We start from the raw sequence: 22511 nt of genomic DNA on the forward strand, positions 1-22511 counted from the left end.
GAGCCAGAAAGCTGAATTGAGGCTGCATCTCCCCCAGCTCTGCCAGTCCCGCTTGTACAACAGGACCAGCTATAAATGGAGGGGGAGCAGTCAGCCTGAGGGGCTGCAGGATGCAGAAAGCAGAAAGTGGGGTCTCTTCAGAGGGAGAGTGGAGAGGGAACGTAGAAACCAAGCCAGAGAGAGACCTAGGAGAAGATGGCTGCACAGATGCGTCTCTGGGTGGGCCAGAGAGGTAGGAGGGGGCATCTGGGCCGGGTTTTGTTGTTATCAAGAGAACAGGGGAGGGCAGGCCTTGAGCAGGGGGACTCTGGGCTCCCCACCCACCCAGGCCTGGTCCTTTATCTGAGTGTGAGAGGTGCCCTTTAGTGCTTGGTTAGGGGAACCTTCATCCCAGCAGACACAAGGGTAAAAAACATTGGAGTAGGGGAGAGGGAGAAACTGGGAGAAGAGGAGGGAGTCCCCAGGCTCTGCCAGCCTTAGGACAGACTCAGAGTTCAGGCTTGGCCTAAGTAAGGGACACCTCTGATGAGCCACTGGCCCAGAGCAGGCCTCAGCCTCCTGGTGTCCTTTTCCAGTGAGGGGAGGGGGGAGCAAGGTGCCCTGCCCCACCCACATCACACACATGCACAGCACCCATGGGAGCGCCTGGCCCCTGCCCTGCCGCGCTGCACTGCTCCACCCTCCCTGCCCCTCCCCACCCGGGATGCTGTTTTGGGAACTGGTGACCTAGCTGGATCCTGCCTTTATTTCTGGCATTGAATTGTTGCCACAGTAACTGCGGGGGTGGGGCCGGGTGGGGGAGAGGGTGAAAGGGAAAGAGGGAGGGAGGGAGAAAAGATGAAGAAAGCAAAGAAAAGGGACCAGAAGAGAAAGCAGAAAGACAGGAGGAAGAAAGGGAGAGAGGGCCAGGCAGTCACTGTGAACAGAACAGGAGAAGGCGAAGCGGGGCAAAGTTCCCTGCCCACCAGATGCCAGCCCGCTTGGATGACTTGCCTCATTTCATAATTCGTTTACTGTCTGCACCGGCTGGCCTCCAGCCTGGCTGGACTCTGCGGCCTGTGTGGCCCAGAGCCAGAGGCCCCCAGACTCCCAGCTGCTCTTCTACAGATGCCATCAGTGAGCAGGACTCTGGGTGGCTCCACTGTCTAAGGTTAGCACGTGGGACCCCCAAGTCCCACATTTTGATTGAAGTGGGATCTCTGGTACTCATTGAAAAGAGCACTTGGCTTTGGCCTCAGGCAGGCCCTGGTAGGAATTCTGGCTTGGCTTCTATTTGGGTGGCCTTCGGCAAGTTCACCTTTCAGCCTCATTTTTGTTCATCTCTAAATGAGGAGAACGTTGTTTTGTGTGAGGTTTAGAAAGGATGTATGAAAGTCCCGAGTACAGGGGCTGGCACCAAGCAGGTAGTGGTTGGCTGGAGACAGGAGCACAGCTAGACCAGGGGCCCCCCACCCCGAAGCTGCCATTCTGCCTGCGGAGGTTTCATTTCTAAAAGCCCAGGGGAGCCACGGTCTGGATCAGTTTCTGCCTGGAAGAAGAGCCCGCCAGGATGGGTGGGCACAAACTCAGAAGGCCCAATGGGCGGGTCTTATCACCCACATCCTGGGGAGCTGTGGAGAGGAGAGGGTGGTGGGTGAGGTGGGGCTGGGCTGGCGGCTCAGATAAGGCAGGGACACACAGCTGGGGGAGGGTGGGGCTGAGATGGAGGGCGAGCAGCCGGCTGGCGTCCGACCAGGGCCAGGGGCAGCTGAGCTGTCCCTTCCGTCACCTGGACCTGCCTTCCTCTGTGGTGCTCTCTCTTCCTCCATCCCTCCCCTCTTCCTGCTGCAGCTCGCCCTTTCTAGCTCTTTGTGCACGGAGGTCGCTGGGACCTTGCGGGCGCCTGCACAGGCAGGCGGGGTGCATGGATGGGAAAGGGGTCTGGATGGGACGAGGTAGAGTGAGCCAGCACTGACCTGGGAGAAATGAGCTTTGACGGAAGGGGCTGCTTGTGGGTGGAGTAGGCAGGGTGTGATTTGAGAGAAGCTGAGGAAACTCTCTCTCTCTCTCTCTCTCTCTCTCTCTCTCTCTCTCTCTCTCTCTCTCTCTCTCCCTCTCTCTCCCTCTCCCACACACACACACACATGCACGCACACACACATATACACACACTCTTCTCCACCCCCAAACATTTTCCCTGCTGGCCTTCTGACAGCTTAAAATTTAACCAGCAAAAACTTTATGCCTTAAGGCTAGGCCCATGTTTACATGCAAACGTCCCCCAAGGGGTAGGACCAAATTTCTGCCTCTGTGGAAATAATTTATCAACCAACATGCTCTCTAGCAAATGGCAGGGGGTGGCGCCAGGGTGCAGGGCCCTGCCTGACCCCAGGAAGCAGACCCAGATGCTAAAGGACAAGACCCAGCAGTGGGGTTGTGGGCAAGAAGGGATTGGGGACAGAGCAGAGGTGAGAGGCCAGGGGCTCAGTAACTGACATCAGCTTTGCCTGGGCAGTATCCTGGTGAATGGTTTTAGAAGTCAGACAGACCTGAGCTTAGATTCCACACAGTACTGTGTCCTTGACCAACTACTTGACTTGTTCAAGTCTCAACTTCTTCATGTGCAAATGAGATACTCGAGATACTCGCCAGTTCAAGCCAACCCACAGGATTGGAATGTAAGGGTTAAATGGAAACAAAGATGGGCTGGGCAGTGGTTCACACCTATAATCCCAACATTTCCGAGGCAGAGGTGGGAGGATCACTTTTTTTTTTTTTTTTTTTTTTTTTTTTTTTGAGGCGGAGTCTCGCTCTGCCGCCCGGACTGGAGTGCAGTGGCGCGATCTCAGCTCACTGCAAGCTCCGCCTCCCGGGTTTACGCCATTCTCCTGCCTCAGCCTCCCCAGTAGCTGGGACTACAGGCGCCCGCCTCGTCGCCCGGCTAGTTTTTTGTATTTTTAAGTAGAGACAGGGTTTCACCGTATTAGCCAGGATGGTCTCGATCTCCTGACCTCGTGATCCGCCCGTCTTGGCCTCCCAAAGTGCTGGGATTACAGGCTTGAGCCACCGCGCCCGGCCTTTTTTTTTTTTTTTTTTTTGAGACGGAGTCTCGCTCTGTCTCCCAGGCTGGAGTGCAGTGGCACAATCTCGGCTCACTGCAAGCTCCACCTCCCGGGTTCCCGCCATTCTCCTGCCTCAGCCTTCGGAGTAGCTGGGACTACAGGCGCACACCACCACACCCGGCTAATTTTTTGTACTTTTAGTAGAGACGGGGTTTCACCATGTTAGCCAGGATGGTCTGGATCTCCTGACCTCGTGGGGAGGATCACTTGAGCCCAGGAATTTGACACCAGGTTGGGCAACATAGGGAGACCCCCATCTCTACCAAAAAAAAAAAAATTTTGTTTTCGGGTGTTGTGGAGTACTCCTGTAGTCCCAGCTACTCGGGAGACTGAGGCAGGAGAATGGATTGAGCCTGGGAGGTCGAGGCTGCAGTGAGCTATGATCATGCCACTGTGCTCCAGCCTTGGTAAAAAAGTGAAACCCTGTCTCAAAAAAAAAAAAAAGAAAAGAAAAGAAAAAGAAAGAAAAAATGTGAACTGCCCAGCACAGTGCCAGTCGTAACATAGACGTTCTATAAACAGAAGCTGTTAATATGACAGTGACCATCAGGATTTCAAATCATGCTTCTGAGTGCCCGTGCCCCTGGGACGGTATTTGTGCACATGTGAGTATGGGGATAGATGACCACATACTCCTGAGACATGGCTCACCCTGGGCCACTCACCTCCCACCTCTCTGAGTAGCCACCACTCTGACAAGATAGCTGCTGTCACACTCTGTACCCCTCCCCTGGCTGGTGCTCCAGGAAGATTCCAAGGCCTCCCCCAGGCTCCAGAACACACTGAAGTTATCCAGTCTCCCTCCTGCCTCTCTCTGTGTGTAGCTGCACAGGCTCCTCAGATTGACCCCTCCAAACCTCTGACTCACTTGTAAGATCTGCAGAGAACCTTAATTCTCTCTCTCTCTCTTTTTTTTTTTTTTTTTTTTTTATGAGACAGAGTCTCACTCTGTTGCCCAGGCTGGAGTGCAGTGGTGTCATCATAGCCCACTACAGCCTCAAGCCCCTGGGCTCAAGTGATCCTCCTGCCTCAGCCTCCCAAGTAGCTGGGACCACAGATGTGCAACCACCATGCCCCGATAATTCTTCATTTTTAAAAAAAATAAAGACAGGGCTCACTATATTTCCCAGGCTGACCTCAAACTCCTGGCCTCAAGCGATCCTCCTGCCTTGGCCCCCAAAGTGTTGGGATTACAGGCATAAGCCTCTGCACCTGGCCACCATCTCTCACTTTTGCTGGGAAAATGGAATGCCTGTATGGTTGTTACCCAGCTTCTTTCCCTGTCCTCTCCTTTCCAGGGAGCACAGTGACATGATCATAGCTCACCGCAGCCTTGACCTCCCGGGCTCAACCCATCCTCCTGCCTCAGCCTCCAAGTAGCTGGGACTATAGGCGTACTTCACGACACCCAACTAATAAAAAAAATTCTTTTGTAGAGATAGGGTCTCTCTATGTTGCCCATGCTGGTGTCGAATTCCTGGGCTCAAGTGATTCTCTCACCTCTGCATCCCGAAGTGTTGGGGTTATAGGCGTGAGCCACTGCCCAGCTTATCTTTGTTTCCAGGAAACCTTTCTTCCCAAAGCCAGTCTTGTACTGGGCCATGAACTTGATCCCTTCCCTCCTGCTGCCATCTTGCTCCACCCACCTAGTGCCCACTGCCCCCTGCAGCCTCAGTCTTTCCTGTCTACTGTTCCCTCTCTGCTGTCTGCAAAAACACATTAAAGGCCTTAGGCCAATCTTGTCTCCTCCAAAATGACCCTGCCCTTCTATCATACTTCTTGGAAGGGCCACTCACCATGGCTGTACCACCTGGCCAGCACCCCCATCACCCCCCAATCCCTAACCAGGAGGCCACTATGGCCCTGACATTCAAGCTGGAAGAAAAGCACTTCTCCTCACCTTCTCCACGGTGACACTTGGCTTCCATGATGTTCTACTCTCTCACTCTCCCTCTATCCCTCCCTCCCTCTCATTCTCTCTCTATATGTTTTGCACATTTACTGTGTATCAGACCCTTTGCTGAAAACACAAAGACTCACTAGAGACTCCCTGGCCCCTGGGAGCTGCCATCTAGTTTTCTTCTCTCTTTCTGACTATGCCATCTCTGACTATTTCTTTTCAGTCCCCCAGGTTCCCAGGATGCCGTTTTTGACCTTCTTTCTCCTTTGGCAATCTCGTGTTCAGACTATGACCTCTAGGCAAATGGCTCCCACATCTCTGGTTCCAGCCTGTCCTCTTCTGTAGGTTCCTTTCCTCCTGGACATTCCTACCTGTTCCCCTGCTGCACCCACCACAACCTTCACCTGTCAAAGAGACTTCCTCCTTTCTCCTTCTCCCAGTTTCTCGGACTTGCAGCCTCCCCCATGGGTGCCCCAGATCCAGTCCTGCTTTGCACATTCTGCCTCTAGGGTTTCTCCAATTTGCCCTCTCTTCTTCCTGTCCAAGTCTAGATCTTCACAGTGCCCTGCTGAACTACTGCTGCAGCTTCCGGACTGGTCTCCCTGTGGACATGGATCAGCTCTGCCTGTCCAGTCTGGCTGTCAGGCTGCCACCAGATTCATTTTCCCAAAACACTGCTTGAATTGTGTCACTTCTTTGCTTAAACAAAGTTTTTGAGCCTTCTGTGCCCCTCTGTTGCCAACAGATTACGACCTAACCCTAGGCTGGGTTCAGGGCCTCCACAATCTGGCCTCGACCTCCTGTCCCAAATGCATCTCAACCTCATGAGCTCTCCAATCCAGCCGTATTTGCTGTTCCCCAGGCAGGCCCAGTATATCCCCATGTCCCCACCTTAGGCTGCTTTCTCTGTCAGGAGGCCCTTTTTCCATTTTTGCATGATCTCAAACTGGGCTTCTTTCAAGGCCTACCTCAAATACCTCTTCCTCCAATAAACCCTTTCCCCTCTCTTGACATCCCTGCAGGAGGAATCTCTCCTGTGACTTTTCATAGTGCTTTATACTATCTTATCTGGTACATGTAGTTTTCTACTTTGCATGGGAGTTATCTAGATGCATGCCTTATTTCTGGAGAGGCAGCTTAGCTCCCCTGACTCATCTTTCTGTTCTCCATAAGACTTACTGCAGAGTCCTGCTCTGTGTTCATTGCAGAATAGGTGTTCAGGAAGTATTTGTTGAATGGATGGATAAAACAATACATGACTAAGTGGATGTATGTATGGATTCAGAGATGGATGGATGGATGGATTGATGAATGGATGCAGGGATGCAGGGATGGATGGATGGATGGATGGATGGAGAGATGGATGGATGCAGGGATGGATGGATGGATGGATGGATGGATGGATGCAGGGTTGCAGGGATGGATGGAGAGATGGATGGATGGATGGATGGATGGATGCAGGGTTGCAGGGATGGATGGAGAGATGGATGGATGGATGGATGGATGGATGGATGGACAGATGCATGCATGCATGGATAAGCATTTGCCCCTAGGGCTAAGCCAAGTGCATAGCTAGTTTGATACTAGCTATAAACAGAGTAAAAATAAGAGAGGAGAGAGAGCTAACAGCTCTTCAAGTATGTACCAGAATTTATTCTTCTTTTTGCTTAATTAAAAGCATTACAAAGCAAGTACTAAGAAGGCAAGAGGAGTATAAAGTTCCAGAACGGAGTCCTTCCATGCGCACCAACACCTTGTGTGACTCTGATGGCCAGAGTCTTTTTTTTTTTTTTTTTTTTTTGAGACGCAGTCTCACTCTGTCGCCCAGGCTGGAGTGCAGTGGCACGATCTCGGCTCACTGCAAGCTCTGCCTCCCGGGTTCACACCATTCTCCTGCCTCAGCCTCCCGAGTAGCTGGGACTACAGGCGCCCGCCACCACGCCTGGCTAATTTTTTGTATTTTTAGTGAGATGGGATTTCACTGTGTTAGCCAGGATGGTCTCATTCTCCTGACCTCGTGATCCACCCGCCTTGGCCTCCCAAAGTGCTGGGATTACAGGCGTGAGCCACCGCGCCCGGCCTACTATAGTGTTGTTTTGGAGATGCCATGGTTCTAGAAATCCAAACAGACTTGAGAAATCTGGCAGATTCTAGCTTTCCTCACTCTCACTGATACTGAGTACTAGGTAGGCACTGTGAATCATGCTGAAGACACAGTCATTTTCAACTCCATGACTCTGGACAAATTTTTAACCTCTCTGAGCCCATTTCCTTATCTGAAAATGGGTCTACCTTATAGGGCTTTTGTGGCAATGAAACAAAATAATCCTTGTAAAGGGCTTCTCAAAGTACCTAGCGCATAGTGAGCATTGAATAAATGACAGCTCTTTGCTCTGCCACCTAAGCTAGAATACGGTGGCGTGATCACAGCTCACTGCAGCCTTCACATCCTGGGCTCAAGCCTCCAGAGTAGCTGAGCTAACTACAGGTGCACATCACGACATCTGGCTAATTTTTAAATTTTTGCTAGAGACGAGGTCTCCCTGTGTTGCCCAGGATGGCCTCGAACTCCTGGCCTCAAGCCATCCTCTCTCCTTGGCCTCCCACATAGCTCTTATTGTTGTTTTCACCCTCCTGCAATTAGCAGTCTGTCTAGTTAGGGAGAAAACATGTTTCCTGTAATCAAGTGCATAGCTACATTGGTCTGTTTTTAAGTCCCACTGGAATTCAGAGAAGGGTTGATCCATGAGGACTAGACTAGTACAGGAGGCCTCCCAGAGGAGCCGCTTTGGGATGGCCCTGGAAGGCTGGAGGCACCTGGGAGGCAGAGAGGTGGACAAAGCAGTGGAAAGTGTCAAAAGCAGGAAGGTGGGGCTGGGCACAGTGGCTCACACCTGTAATCCCAGCATTTTGGGAGGCCAAGGCAGGCGGATCACTTGAGGTCAGGAGTTCAAGACCAGCCTGACCAACATGGTGAAACCCCATCGCTACCAAAAATACAAAAATTAGCCAGGCGTGGTGGCACACACCTGTAGTCCCAGCTACTCCGGAGGCTGAGATGGGAGAATCGCTTGAACCTGGGAGACGGAGGTTGCAGTGAACCGAGATGGCACCACTGCACTCCAGCCTGGGCAACAAAGCAAGACTTTTTTTTTTTTTTATTTTTTTATTTTTTTTTTTTTAACGAGGCAGGGTCTTACTTTGCCACCCAGGTTGGAGTGCAGTGGTACGATCTAGGCTCACTGCAGCCTCCATCTCCTGGGCTCAAGTGATTCTCCCACCTCAGCCTTCCGAGTAGCTGGGACTACAGGCATCCAGCACCACGCCTGGCTAATTTTCTTTGTAAAGACAGGGTTTCGCTATGTTGTCCAGCCTGGTCTGGAATGCCTGGGTTCAAGCGATCCTCCTGCCTCAGCCCCGCAAAGTGCTGGGATTGCTGGCGTGAGCCACTTATGCTCGATCTATGCAGTGTTTTAAAAACAATTTTGTCCATGAAACAAAGTTTGTATGAAGTTCTGACGTGTGGAATTTCCACTTGTGCGTCATGGTAGGCACTCAAAGTTTCGGAGTGCGGATGTCAGGTTTTGGATGAGGGATGCTGAAACCGGGCTGCTCATGGAACCCTCTCTGTTAACCCTTCCTGGGCGAGCGCCGGGAGGTGGCGGCGGGGACAGTGTCCCGAGCGGGAGTGGGATCAGCGGCCGGGAGGGAAGAGCCTGAGCCGGGGCCGCAGGCCGGGTCAGGGCGGGGAGGGCAGGTGCGGCGGAGCCAGGCCGTGGAGGCCTCCGCCCGGGCAGCAGGCTGACCGCTGCCGTCATTTCCTTTGGAACCAGAGAACAATGGCTCAAAATCAAGCGCAGCCCGTCCCTCGGTCGCCTCCCGTCCACGCGCGCGTTCTCCGGGGCTGAGCGGATGGGAAGCCTGAGCCGCACGGGGCCCGGCTGCCTGGAGAGCTGCCGACCGCGGAGGTCCCGCAGCCTAACGCCGCCCCGGCGCGGCCTCCCTCCCTTCTCCCCGCAGCCTGGAGAGTCACCGCCGAGGGATGAGGACGCGCCAGCCCGGGGGGACGCGCCGGCTGCTTTCGCGGCCCCGAGCGCGCAGCGCCCAGCAGCCGCGCGGAGCCTGACACGCTATCCTCTCCCCTCGCGCACAGGGCTCTGCGAGTGACCTGGCCGGCGAGCTCCGTGCTGCATGGAACGGCTGCAGAAGGTGCGCGGCGCCACCCCGGGCCGGGGGCGCCGAGGGCGGGTGGGGGCCGCTCGGGAGTCCAGGGCGCCACCTGGTGGCCACCAGCCGTGCAGCGCTGCGCAGCGCCCCGGGTCCCCCAGGCCTAGGGCCGCCCCCGCCCCGCTCCCGCACACACGCAAGTGCCCACCCGCCCGCCTTCTCGCTCTCCCCAGCAACCACTTACCTCCCCCGGGAGCGTGAGCCCCTCCCGAGATTCCAGTGTGCCTGGCTCTCCCTCCAGCATTGTGGTGAGTACCCCTCTCGGCCACCAGCACCTCCTGGCTGGGAGCGGGGAGGGGGGAAGACCCCTGGCTGCTAGGGGAGCTTCCCGCGGAGCCTCCCCAGTGGTGGTCCCGCCGGTGCTGGTGGGCAGAGAGAACCCAGAAACCCAGAGAAGCACACATATACCCCTTCCACTGGTCTGGCCTCGTTACACCTGAAGTGCTAGGCAAAGGACTATCATGTTTTAAGGTGACTAATTTCTTAAAATAATAGAATTGTTAACGTCTGCAACGGCAGTATGTTTTCTTAGTAATTAAAATAAGTCTAGCAAGCCAGGCCAGTGTCCTAGGCGAGGCTTTCAGCACAGCCGTTTCACGCGCACCTTTCCCTTCAGGCCAAGATGGACAATCAAGTGCTGGGCTACAAGGACCTGGCTGCCATCCCCAAGGACAAGGCCATCCTGGACATCGAGCGGCCCGACCTCATGATCTATGAGCCCCACTTCACTTATTCCCTCCTGGAACACGTGGAGCTGCCCCGCAGCCGGGAGGTGAGGGGGCTCCTCTTGGGCAGGACTTGGGGGGAGGCCCCCCCAGCCACACTGGGTGGGGACTGATCCCTCCCGTGCTTCGTTTCCTGGAGGTCTGCCTCGGCAAAACAAGAGAGGGAACTGTGCGCAGGAATCAGCCAGTCAGTCCATCCAGTGTTCAAGAGAGCAGGCAGAATGGGCTCTGGGCTGGCGTGTCGCTCAGATGTAGAGGGGTGGACAATTTGGATGGCAGCAGCACATAGGAGGCACAAAGAGCAAGATCTGTGGAAACAGTTTGGAAGCACTGAGTGTGGGGGCTGAAAGTCTAGTGGAGGGACCTGTGTGATGTTGTGGCCTCAGTTTACCCTCCTGTAAAATAGAGGTGACCTCTCTGCCCATCCATACACAAGGTAGTCAAGGTGCAGGAGAAAGTGCAAGGCAGGTACTCATCAACTGCCTTCAAGACAGGGTAGTGTTGTGGCTGACCAGTTACAGAGGGCTAGACCATGGGGTGACTTCAGTACCTGCATGATGAACCCCGACCTCATCCTTGGATGCTTCTTGGTCTTGTCGCTTCTATTTGTTTTGAGGCTCTAAGGACAGGACCAACTGTTTCTCAACTGGTTCTCAGGCTAGGCACAGTGGCTCACACCTATAATCCCAGCACTTTTGGAGGTCAAGGTGGGAGAGTCACTTGAGGCCAGGAGTTTGAGACCAGCCCGGGCAACACAGGGAGACCCCATCTCTACAAAAATTAGCAAGGCGTGGTGGTGTGCACCTGTAGTTTCAGCTGCTCAGGAGGCTGAGGTGGGAGGACCCCTTGAGCCTGGGAAAGGGAGGCTGCAGTGAGCTGTGATAGAGCTACTCATTCTAGGCTGGGCAACAGAGTGAGACTACAAGAAAGAAAGATGAGAAAGGGAAAGAGGAGAAAGAATAAGAGAGAAGAGAGAAGAAAGTGGAGAGAGAGGGAGGAAGGAAAGAGGGAAGGGAGGGAGGAAGGCAAGGAAAGAAAGAAAAAGGAAAAAGGAAGTAGTAAAAAAATAAAGATGAGAGAGGGAGAGAGGAGAAGAGGGGAGAAGAGAGGAAGGATGAAAAGAGTTGGCCCTCAGACCCTAGGCGCACTGCTGCAAGGCTTGCATGCTTCTCTGTGCCTCCTGTGGGAAGACTGAGGACTTTGTGCAGGGAACTGTGGGAAGGATCCAAGAAAGCAGAGGTGGCCCAGAAGCTGGCCAGGAAAGTATACTGCGTTGGGTGGGGGATGAGGTGGCCTCTCTGGCGTTCTAGGGAAGAGGCTGAATCTGCCCCTGTAGCTCTGACCAGCCCCCTCTCCATTCACAGCGCTCGCTGTCACCCAAATCCACATCCCCCCCACCATCCCCAGAGGTGAGTCTGCCCCACACCTGCAACTTGCCCTGCCCTGCCCTGAAGGGGATCCTGACTCCCTCCCCTCACACATCAGACTGAGCTCTGCAGAGCCCAGGGAGTGCCTGAATCAGTGGCCCCCCGGCTGTCACTGGCCAGCTCTGTGTCCATCATTCTGTCGGACCCAGGACCTCATTCAATCCTTTCTCCCTGGGCCAGGCACCATCAGTAGGTCCTTGGAACTGTGCCACAACATTGCCCTGGGTTTGGAGGGATGTAGCCTGCCAGGATGGGAGGATAGAAAGGGTGGTGTGAGCTGACGGGGGCGCATGTGTGGGTTGGAGGGGGTTGGGGGGCCTGGAGCCACACGCTTCTGCTCTGCAGGTCTGGGCGGACAGCCGGTCGCCTGGAATCATCTCTCAGGCTTCAGCCCCCAGAACCACTGGAACTCCCCGGACCAGCCTGCCCCATTTCCACCACCCTGGTACGTCTTCTCGGCATGACCGCATTGTTTCCTAAGACTTTCTCCATCAGGAACCCCAGTGCCCTTACGCTCAGTCCCCCACTCTCTGGAGTATATGCTCACCTCAGACCTAAGTAGACCCCAGGAGGCCAGGACCCCTCCCAAAGATGGGAGACCTGTCACTTTTTCTCTCTCCCCCAGCCAGAAAAGTGTAAAAATTCCCAAACCCCTGAGGGACAGTGCCAGGAATGCCAGCCCTGTCTTGGCTCTTGACAGGGGCCCGTGAGTTCCCCACCTTGTCCATCGTCTCCATTCTCCTGGCCCCAGCCTCCCTGCCATCAGCATGTCCTCCTCCTCATCTCTTCTTCCTCCCACAGAGACCTCCCGCCCAGATTCCAACATCTACAAGAAGCCACCCATCTATAAGCAGAGAGGTGAGGGTGCCCCTGGCTCACCAGAGCCCGCTTCTGGCTGCTTGCTGGGAGGCTGTGCCCTGGGGCTAGGGGCTGGCTGGAGGGGGACGGGAGGATAGTACATCACAGCAGCACGTGTGCCCCGTGCTCAGTGTGTACACTGCTTTTACCTGCAAGACCTCACAGGTGTGAAGAGGGAGGGGTGAGGGTAGCCAAGTTGGCCTTGGACAGGGCACACCTGGCTGACCCTGGTCTTTGTCTGCAGAGTCCGTGGGAGGCAGCCCTCAGACCAAGCACCTCATCGAGGATCTCATCATCGAGTCATCCAAGTTCCCTGCAGCCCAGCCCCCGGACCCCAACCAGCCAGCCAAAATCGAAACTGACTACTGGCCATGCCCCCCGTCTCTGGCTGTCGTGGGTAGGAGAGATGGGGAGAGGGCAATGGGAGGTCTGGGAAACCCCTGCACTCCCTCGCCTTTGCTCCTGCCGAACCCACTCCCACCCCTGCCCTATGGTGCCCTCGTGGGCTTCTTCCCACCTTCATGAGCCCCCAGGCTCGTCGCTCACCCACTCTCTGTGTTCCCATAGCGCTTGATGTAAGTGACCCTCTTTACTGGTTATTCATTTACTTTCCATTCATTTATTTTGTGACTCAACAGACATGTATCAAACTTCTGCATCCCAGGCTCTGTGATGGGAGCTCTGGGAAAGAGAAAGATAAATCGTAGATGGTTTGGTCCCCAGTGAATTTTATTTTAATTTTTATTTGTATACATTTATGGGGTACAAGTGTAATTGGTTACCTGCATGGATTGCACAGTGGTGAAGTCAGGGTTTTTATGGTATTATTATCTGAATAGTGCACGTTGTATCCATTAAGCAATTTCCCATCACCACCCCCCACACCCTTCCGAGTCACCATGGTCCATCATCCCACTCTCTACATCCATGCATACACGCTATTTAGCTCCCACTCATGAGTGAGAACATGCAGTCTTTGTCTTTCTGTGTTTTTGTTTGACTTAAGACAATGGCCCTCCAGTTCCATTCATGTTACTGCACCCACTGAATGTCAGTCGTGAGTGTGTGTGTGTGTGTGTGTTGCCTACCCAGCTTCATGGCAAGGTGAGAAAATGTTCCTCTTATTTTACTTTATTTTTATTTTATTTTATTTTTGAGATGGAGTCTCGCTCTGTCACCCAGGCTGGAGAAGTGGCACGATCTTGGCTCACGGCAACCGCCACTTCCTGAGTCAAGCAATTCTCCTGCCTCAGCCTCCCAAGTAGCTGGGTTTACAGGCATGCACCACCACACCTGGCTAATTTTATGTATTCTTAGTGGGGACAGGTTTTCATCATGTTGGCCAGGCTGGTCTCGAACTCCTGACCTCAAGTGATCCACCCACCTCCGTCTCCCAAACCGCTGTGATTATAGGCATGAGCCTCCATGCCTGACTATTTTTAAATTTTGAGACAGGGAGTCTTGCTCTGTTGCCCAGGCTAGAGTGCAGTGGCACCATCTCGGCTCACTGCAACTTCCACCTCCTGAGTTCGAGCGATTTTCCTGTTTCAGCCTCCCAAGTAGCTAGGATTACAGGTGCCCACCACCACACCTGGCTATTTTTTATATTTTTAATAGAGACGGGGTTTCACCATGTTGGCCAGGCTGGTCTCGAACTCCTGACCTCAAATGATCCACCCACCTCGGCCTCCCAAAGTGCTGGAATTACAAGCGTGAGCCACTGTACCAGGCCTTACTTTATTTTTATTTTTAAATATTTATTTATTTATTAAGACAGGGTCTCACTCTGTTGCCCAGGATGGAGTGCAGTGATGCCATCACAGTTCACTGCAGCCTCGAATTACTGGTCTCAAGCAATCCACCTACTTCAGTGTCCCCAGTAGCTGGGACTACAGGCATGCCCTACCACACCAGGCTAAGTTTTTAAAATAAATTTCTATAGAGACTATATTACCCAGGCTGTTCTCAAACTCCTGGGCTCAAGCGATCCTCCCACTTCAGCCTCCCAATGTGTTGGGATTACAGGCGTGAGTCACCTTACCCACCCTACTTTATTTTTAAAAAATAATTTGTAGTGGTCTTATCAAGGTCCAGCCCAGGGCAGTGCACAGAGGCTACGCCACGTAAATGCACACTGACCCCACGGCGAGTGACTCCCTGCCTGCCTTTGCTTGTGTCTCCTAGAGACAGAATGGAGGAAGCGGAAGGCGTCTCGGAGGAGAGCAGAGGAAGAGGAGGAGGAGGAAGATGACGACTCCGGAGAGGAAATGAAGGCTCTCAGGGAGCGTCAGAGAGAGGAACTCAGTAAGGTAGCATCTCGCCACCCCTCACCCTCCACCCATGTGCAGGAATCTCATTCTGTTGCCCAGGCTGGCATGCAGTGGCATTATCTCAGGTCACTGCAACCTCTGCTCCCGGGTTCAAATGATTCTCCTGCCTCAACCTCCTGAGTAGCTGGGATTACGGGTGCGCCACCACCTCACCCAGCTGATTTTTTTTTTTTTTTTTTTTTTTTTTTTTTTTAGTAGAGACAGGGTTTTGTCATGTTGGCCAGGCTGGTCTTGAACTCCTGACCTCAAGTGATCTGCCCACCTCGGCCTCCCAAAGTGCTTGGGTTGCAGGTGTGAGCCACTGTGCCCAGCCCACCCTGTGTCTTTTTGTGGACAGAAATTCTGGCTCCGTAGCCAGTCGAAGGGGCTCCTACCCAAAAAGCACACTTTCTGGAACATGTGGGGGAACGTCTTCTTGCTGAGACCCCAGGTTTTTGCTTTTAAAGGAACACCTCGACTTTATGCTGCTTTCTGGAGGACACTACTTGATATTAGGATCAAAAGCGCAGAAAAGGGTGGTCCCACCAGAGCTGGGAGCTAGCAGCCTGAGTGATCCATGGGAATAGCAAAAAGGAGAGTATGGGCTACGGGCCTCCAGGGGAGGAGGGAGAACGATGGAAAAGCCATCAACAGTGACATGGGCCTGGGCTCTGGGCAGGGTGACCTGGGACAGGGACAGGGAGGCCACCGTGGTAGAGTTCTACCGAGCAGCTCGGACTCCTGGCTCTCAAGGGTGGCCAAACCCAATGTGGCCATGTGTCAGTCACGAACGAGAGGCTCTGTGAGCTCCAGAGCACGAACTAGCCACTTGGGAAATGTCCTCAGTCCTGCCGGCGGCATGCCCAACTCTGGAGCTTTTGGAGATAAGAAACGAGTATTGGCCCAGCACAGTGGCTCACACCTGTAATCCCAACACTTTGGGAGGCCAAGGCAAGAGGATCACTTGAGCCCGGGATTTTGAGACCAGGCTGGGCAACATGGTGAAACCCCATCTCTACAAAAAAACAATTAGCTAGCTGGGTGTGGTGGTGCATGCCTGTGGTCCCAGCTCCTGAAGAGGCTGAGGAGGTTGGATTGCTTGAGCCCAGGAGGTCAAGGCTACAGTGAGCCATGTTTGTGCCACTGAACTCCAGCCTGGGTGACAGTGTGAGACCCTGTCTCAAAAAAAAAAAAAAAAAAAAGAAAGAAAGAAAAAGAAAAGAAAGAAACAAGTGTCTACGTCTTGGCTCCATCTTCCTTTCTCCCTCCTCAGGTTACTTCCAACTTGGGAAAGATGATCTTGAAAGAAGAGATGGAAAAGTCATTGCCAATCCGAAGGAAAACCCGCTCCCTGCCTGACCGGACACCCTTCCATACCTGTGAGTGCTGTGGAGGGGACTCAGAGTCACCTGGCCAGAGATGGAGGCCTGACTCTGTGCGTGTGTTGACTTATGACACATACAGGATGAAATTCCCGACCCAAAGCATGGCTCCTCTCCTGGGAGCAAGACTCCCAGTCGTGGAACAGTGTCAGATGATAAATGAGAGTATCGGCTAAAGCAGAATTCAGCAAGTTTGGTTTAATTAACCACCATTTGTTGAGCGTTTACCATGTGCTGGGCATTGGGCATATAAGCAGGGAAAAAATCTAGTCTTGTCCTCTGGTAGCTTGCGGTCAGCAGGGAAACTGTCATGGAACCTGGGGTATCGGTGCATTGTGGCCAGTATTGTGATCAAGGTGTGCAGGGTGCTTTAGGAGCACAGCAACAGGGTCTGGGAGGCTAAACTGAGGGGTTTTGTCGTTGCTGTTTGTTGCTTGTTTGTTTTATCGAGACAGGGCCTTGCTCTATTGCCCAGGCTGGAATACAGTAGTGCAGTCTCAGCTCACTGCAACTGCCACCTCTCAGGCTCAAGCAATCCTCCCACTTCAGCCTTCTGAGTAGCTGGGATTACACGTGTGCACCACTATGCCTGGCCAATTTTTAAAATCTTCTGTAGCGACAAAGTCTCACAATGTTGCCCAGACTGGGCTTGAACTCCTGGACTCAAGCAATCATCCCGCCTTGGCCTCCCAAACTGTTGGGATTACAGGCGTGAGTCACCATATCCAGCTTAAACTGAGTCTTGAAGGCTGAGACTCCAAGCAAGCCAGACAAAGTGAGTGGAAGAGGGCATGGCAGACATTGGGAATGGTGTGGGAGTGAAATCTGAAACATGAAACCTCTGGCTGGCTGAGCCTCCAGGAGTCTGGAATTACAGAGCACAGAGTACACTGTGGGGCAGTGGGCAGTGAGGCCAAGAGATGGGGAGCGGAGCAAGCTTTGAATGCCGTGGCCCACTATCCAGCACGCTACCCTGGACTTCCTCAGAGCTTGGCGACTGGAGAGGAAAGGGAGAGACCTGAAAACCCAGGAATGGAAGCTGCGAAGACCCTTAAAGCCTAAGAGGGGCCCCGGCATGGTAGCTCACGCCTATAATCCCAGCCCTTTGGGAGGCCGAGGCAGGCGGATAACAAGGTCAGGAGTTCGAGACCAGCCTGACCAACATGGTGAAACCCCATCTCTACTAAAAATACAAAAATTAGCCAGGCATGATGGCGCATGCCTATAATCCCAGCTACTTAGGCGGCTGAGGCAGGAGAATCACTTGAATCCGGGAGGTGGAGGCTGCAGTGAGCCGAGATCAAGCCACTGCACTCCAGCCTAGGTGACAGAGCGAGACTCCATCTCAAAAAATCAAAAGCCTAACAGGAAACCACATAGTGTCATTTCTGCATTGTAGCTGCCAAAGCCAGTCACTGGCCACCTAGACTCAAGGGGAGGGGAGCTAGACTCTCCTTCTCCTTCTTCTCTTCCTCCTCCTCCTCCTCCTTCTTCTTCTTCTTCCTTTTTTTTTTCTTCTTTTTTTTGGCAGAGTCTCGCTTTGTTGCCCAGGCTGGAGTGCAGTGGCACCATCTTGGCTGACTGCAATCTCTATTTTCTAGGCTTGAGTGATCCTCCTGCCTTGGCCTTCTGAGTAGCTGGGACTACAGGTGCATGCCACTATGCCCAGCTAATTTTTTTTTTTCTTTCTTTTTCTTTTTCTTTTTTTTTTTTGAGACAGAGTCTCACTGTCACCCAGGCTGGAGTGCAATGGTGTGATCTTGGCTCACTGCAACCACCGTCTCCCTGGTTCAAGCAATTCTTCTGCCCCAGCCTCTCGAGTACCTGGGACTACAGGCACACACCACCATGCCCAGCTAATTTTTGTATTTTTAGTAGAGATGAGTTTTCGCCATGTTGGCCAGGCTGCTTTCAAACTCCTGATCTCAGGCGATCCACCCGCCTTGGCCTCCCAAAGTGTTGGGATTACAGGCGTGAGCACATCTGGCCTAATTTTGGTATTTTTAGTAGAGATGGGTTTTCATCATGTTGCCCAGGCTGGTGTTGAACTCCCGGGCTCAAGCAATCCTCCTACCTCGGCCTCCCAAAGTGCTGGGATTACAGGCGTGAGCCACTGCGCCCAGCCAAGACTCTATCTAATTCTTGATGACAGGCACCACAAGGTCTGATTGCAGAAAGCATGAAAGATGGGAGGCAACGGTACAGGCCATCTTTGGAAACAATCTACCACACTCTCCAATAGTCTGGATAAGGGCTAAAAAAAGATGTGGGTCCAGAGAAGAGGGAATGGATTTGAGAATATATAAACAATTGAATCTTCTGGATTGAATCCAGTGGCTGATTGGATGTGGGAGGTGCAAGAGAGAGGAGTTGAGGTTTTTGTCTTGGGTGCTAGGTGATGACCAACTTGGAACTGAGATAATAAGAGAGGCGGAGTTTCAGGGCAAGATGAAAGACTGGTTTTGGACATGTGGGGTTTGAAGTGCCCCGTGCAGAGCACTGTGGATGGGAGGCACATCTGGCAGAGTCGGGAGCTTGAGGGTATTCAGCTTGCTTATATGTGGCAGGAAAATAGTGAGGAGAAAGTGAGATTGTAGAGAGAGAGAAGGGAAAGGTGCCTAAGGCTTCCATTAGAGGTCCAGTCGGGGCTCACGCCTGTAATCCCAGCACTTTGGAAGGCTGAGGTGAGAGGATTGCTTCAAGTCAGGAATTTGAGATCAGCCTCGGCAACATAGTGAGACCCTGTCTCTACAAAAACTAGAAAAATTAGTTGGGAGTGGTGCGTGTGCCTGTAGTCTCAGCTAGTTGGGTGGCTGAGATGGGAGCTATGATCGTGTCACTGCAATCCAGCCTGGGTGACAGAGTGAGACCCTGTCTCTCATTTTATATATATATATATATGGGCTGGTTTGAGGGCTGGTTGAGATCGAGCCCCAGGAATGTGTGGGAGGCTGGCCTTGAAAGGCCTCCCCTGGGGATTGGGAACTTGGATCCAGGGGCAGGCCAGATGAGAAGCTGAGGTTGTCTGCTGAGCATTAGTGGGTGAGACTTGGTGAGAATGGCGAGGGTTTGGAACTGCCGTGGAGGGGAGGAGAAATGTGCGAGGCTTGGCCTTTGTAGTGATGCTCATCTACATTGTGTGGGCTGTATGTCCACAGCCGGGGGCAGGATGGGAGCTGCTGGGTTGACCCTGGGTTAGCGTTTTGTAAGGATAGGTGCTGAGGGGCCAGGCTGCACTGTGGAGGAGCTGATAAAAGTGATTACTGTGCCCAGCCACAGGCCAAAGCTGAGAAGGTAATGAGAGAAGGCGGGCGGTGGAGGAGGTAGGAGGGGAATGAAGAAACTGGAGGTCTCCATGAGGTTGGTGGGCTGGGTGGTGGGGGTGGAGCTGAGCCAAAGCCACAAAGTGAATGGTCCAAGCTTACAGTTTCTAGGCATTGTGGTTCGGCTGATGACAAGATGCTGAGCGTGACCCTTTGAAAGGGTTGTCTCACGTGGAACAGAGGTGAAAACCACTGGAACTGGGGAATTCAAGGACCTCAAGGTTAATACGTGGTTAGGACATCTGAGTGTTCCCCAGAGCTCTCGGGATGCTGTCTCTGTGGGTGGGAAGAGCTACAGAAGTTTATTAGAGAATGTGGAATAAAGAGTTAAGGCCTCGGCCGGGCGCGGTGGCTCAAGCCTGTAATCCCAGCACTTTGGGAGGCCGAGACGGGCGGATCACGAGGTCAGGAGATCAAGACTATCCTGGCTAACACGGTGAAACCTCGTCTCTACTAAAAGAATACAAAAAACTAGCCAGGCGAGGTGGCGGGCGCCTGTAGTCCCAGCCACTTGGGAGGCTGAGGCAGGAGAATGGTGTAAACCCGGGAGGCGGAGCTTGCAGTGAGCTGAGATCCGGCCACTGCACTCCAGCCTGGGCGACAGAGTGAGACTCCATCTCAAAAAAAAAAAAAAAAAAAAAAAAAAAAGAGTTAAGGCCTGAAGAATGATGTGGACAGAGGATGTGTGAAGGTTGGATTCAGTGTCAGTGTTCTGCCAGAATCTTCTATTCAGCCCAGGTTAGCTCTTTAACTTCCATTTCGGCCTCTTGAAGTTGAATAGCCAGATGCCTACCTTGGGATCATCTTTGGCGTCCCTGAACTTGCGGGTGATTAATGATCACATGACTGTGTAGGTTACTGTCATATTAAAACAACCTGAATTCAAGAATCATGAACAGGCCCTTTCCGGCGGTGACGACCTACCCACATGAGAACATGCCTCTCGCAAAGGATCTCCTTCATCCCTCCCCAGAAGAGGAGAAGAGGAAACACAAGAAGAAACGCCTGGTGCAGAGCCCCAATTCCTACTTCATGGATGTGAAATGCCCAGGATGCTATAAAATCACCACAGTCTTTAGCCATGCACAAACAGTAGTTTTGTGTGTTGGCTGCTCCACTGTCCTCTGCCAGCCTACAGGAGGAAAAGCAAGGCTTACAGAAGGATGTTCCTTTAGGAGGAAGCAGCACTAAAGGCACTCTGAATCAAGATGAGTGGGAAACCATCTCAATAAACACATTTTGGATTAAAAAAAAAAAAAAAAGAATCATGAACAGGCATGTCATTCTGATTTAATGGTGACACTGGAATAGTCACTGTGGAACACACATAAGCATTTTATAATAGAAATAATTTGGAGGGGAGAATCTTTGTGCAGGGTTTGAAGGTTGAAATTCTATCAGTCGGTTGAATAAATGTATACTTATTATTGTAAAAGTGAAATGCTTCCATAGTGAATGGTGATTGTGAAAGCTATTTTCTAAATAAAAATAAGTGTTAGGGGAAAAAAATGAGGTTTTGTTCTCAATAATCGAACCCTTCCAAGCAACAGATTTCATAAGGATATTTTAAGAAGAGGCTGGGTGCTGTGGCTCACGCCTGTAATCCCAGCACTTTGGGAGGCCGAGGCAGGTGGATCACCTGAGGTCAGGAGTTCAAGACCAATGTGGCCAACATGGTGAAACCCTGTCTCTAACAAAAATACACAAATAAACTGGGCATGGTGGCATGTGCCTGTAATCCCAGCTATTTGGGAGGCTGAGGCAGGAGAATCACTTGAGCCTGGGAGGCAGAGGTTCCGGTGAGCCGAGATTGTACCACTGCACTCCAGCCTGGGCAACAGAGCAAGACTCCATATTAAAATATATATATATATATATATGTGTGTGTGTGTATACATGTATATTTATATATATGTATATATACATTTATATGTACATATATTTATATATGTATATATATTTTAAGATAGTTCCTCATAGTTTTGAATCTATGGAGGTTAACTATTTATACAGAAATGCTTGTGGAAACAGTTGGTATAGATGCCAGCCATTTCTAGCAATTGGAGGTGAAGGCATTTTGAGATCACATCAAGCTGAGGATCTTTTTTTTTTTTTTTTTTTGAGACGGAGTCTGGCTCTGTCTCCCAGGCTGGAGTGCAGTGGCCGGATCTCAGCTCACTGCAAGCTCCACCTACCGGGTTTACACCATTCTCCTGCCTCAGCCTCCGGAGTAGCTGGGACTACAGGCGCCCGCCACCTCGCCCGGCTAGTTTTTTTTGTATTTTTAGTAGAGACGGGGTTTCACCGTGTTAGCCAGGATGGTCTCGATCTCCTGACCTCGTGATCCGCCCGTCTCGGCCTCCCAAAGTGCTGGGATTACAGGCTTGAGCCACCGCGCCCGGCCAAGCTGAGGATCTTAGGTACAAAGTTATTTCTAGGAAAACATTACTGGAAACAAATTTTCTTGAATTACAATTTGCAATACTTGAAAACTGAGAGATCCTATTAAATGTGCAAGTTGAGACTGAGGTCCAGTAATGCTGACATGAAGTTGTTGACTGCTGGTACAAACCCCAGTGACAGTACTGAGAACATGACTCTTTCTGTAGTATAATGTCAGACTTTTTTTTTTTTCTGTTTTTGTTTTTGTTTTTTTGAGATGGAGTCTCGCTCTGTCACCCAGGCTGGAGTACAGTGGCCCAATCTTGGCTCACTGCAAGCTCCACCTCCCAGGTTCACGCCATTCTCCTGCTCAGAGTAGTTGGGACTACAGGCGCCTGCCACCATGCCCGGCTAATTTGTTTTTGTATTTTTAGTAGAGACAGGATTTCACCGTGTTAGCCAGGATGGTCTCAATCTCCTGACCGTATGATCCACCCACATTGGCATCCCAAAGTGCTGGGATTACAGGTGTGAGCCACAGAGCCCGGCATAATGTCAGACTTTTAAAATTTGCTTAGTTGGCTTACGCCTGTAATCTCAGCACTTTGGGAAGCCAAGGTGGGAGGATTGCTTGAGCCCAGGAGTTCAAGACCAGCCTGGGTAGTGTAGTGAGGCCTGGTTTCTACAAAAAAAAAAAAAAAAAAAAAATTAGCTGGGTTTGATGGTGCATGCCCCTAGTCCCAGCTACTGAGGAGGCTGAGATGGGAGAATCACTTGAGCCTGGGAGGTTGAGGCTACAGTTAAGCTATAATCACACTGCTGCACTTCAGCCTGGGTGACAGACTGAGACCGTATTTCAAAAATAAATAAATAAACA

The 22511-nt window shown here is 52.1% G+C and overlaps 2 protein-coding genes across 19 annotated transcripts in view; both read left to right on the forward strand.

The window, feature by feature from the left end:
- Window positions 1-22511, forward strand: part of DMTN (dematin actin binding protein) — a 34879-nt gene that overhangs the window by 9322 nt on the left and 3046 nt on the right. For 6 of the 18 annotated variants that reach the window (XM_030937721.1, XM_030937719.1, XM_030937726.1 and 3 more), the window contains exons 2-9: window positions 9022-9210; window positions 9845-10000; window positions 11318-11362; window positions 11726-11825; window positions 12182-12238; window positions 12483-12635; window positions 14423-14547; window positions 15821-15926. In XM_030937721.1, the coding sequence (XP_030793581.1) occupies window positions 9193-9210; window positions 9845-10000; window positions 11318-11362; window positions 11726-11825; window positions 12182-12238; window positions 12483-12635; window positions 14423-14547; window positions 15821-15926 (760 nt within the window). In that variant the 5' untranslated portion in view covers window positions 9022-9192. Of the gene's footprint in view, window positions 1-9021; window positions 9211-9401; window positions 9477-9844; window positions 10001-11317; window positions 11363-11725; window positions 11826-12181; window positions 12239-12482; window positions 12636-14422; window positions 14548-15820; window positions 15927-22511 lie in introns of all 18 variants that reach the window. The other 12 variants (XM_030937716.1, XM_030937714.1, XM_030937718.1 and 9 more) reach the window with 3 other exon arrangements.
- Window positions 20129-20497, forward strand: LOC115899647 (40S ribosomal protein S27-like). Its single transcript, XM_030937727.1, has one exon. It carries the CDS (start codon window positions 20144-20146, stop codon window positions 20441-20443), a length of 300 nt encoding a protein of 99 aa, XP_030793587.1. The 5' UTR covers window positions 20129-20143; the 3' UTR covers window positions 20444-20497.

The sequence above is a fragment of the Rhinopithecus roxellana genome, chromosome 9 (genome assembly GCF_007565055.1).
Source record: "Rhinopithecus roxellana isolate Shanxi Qingling chromosome 9, ASM756505v1, whole genome shotgun sequence".
NCBI classification, from domain to species: Eukaryota; Metazoa; Chordata; class Mammalia; order Primates; family Cercopithecidae; genus Rhinopithecus; species Rhinopithecus roxellana.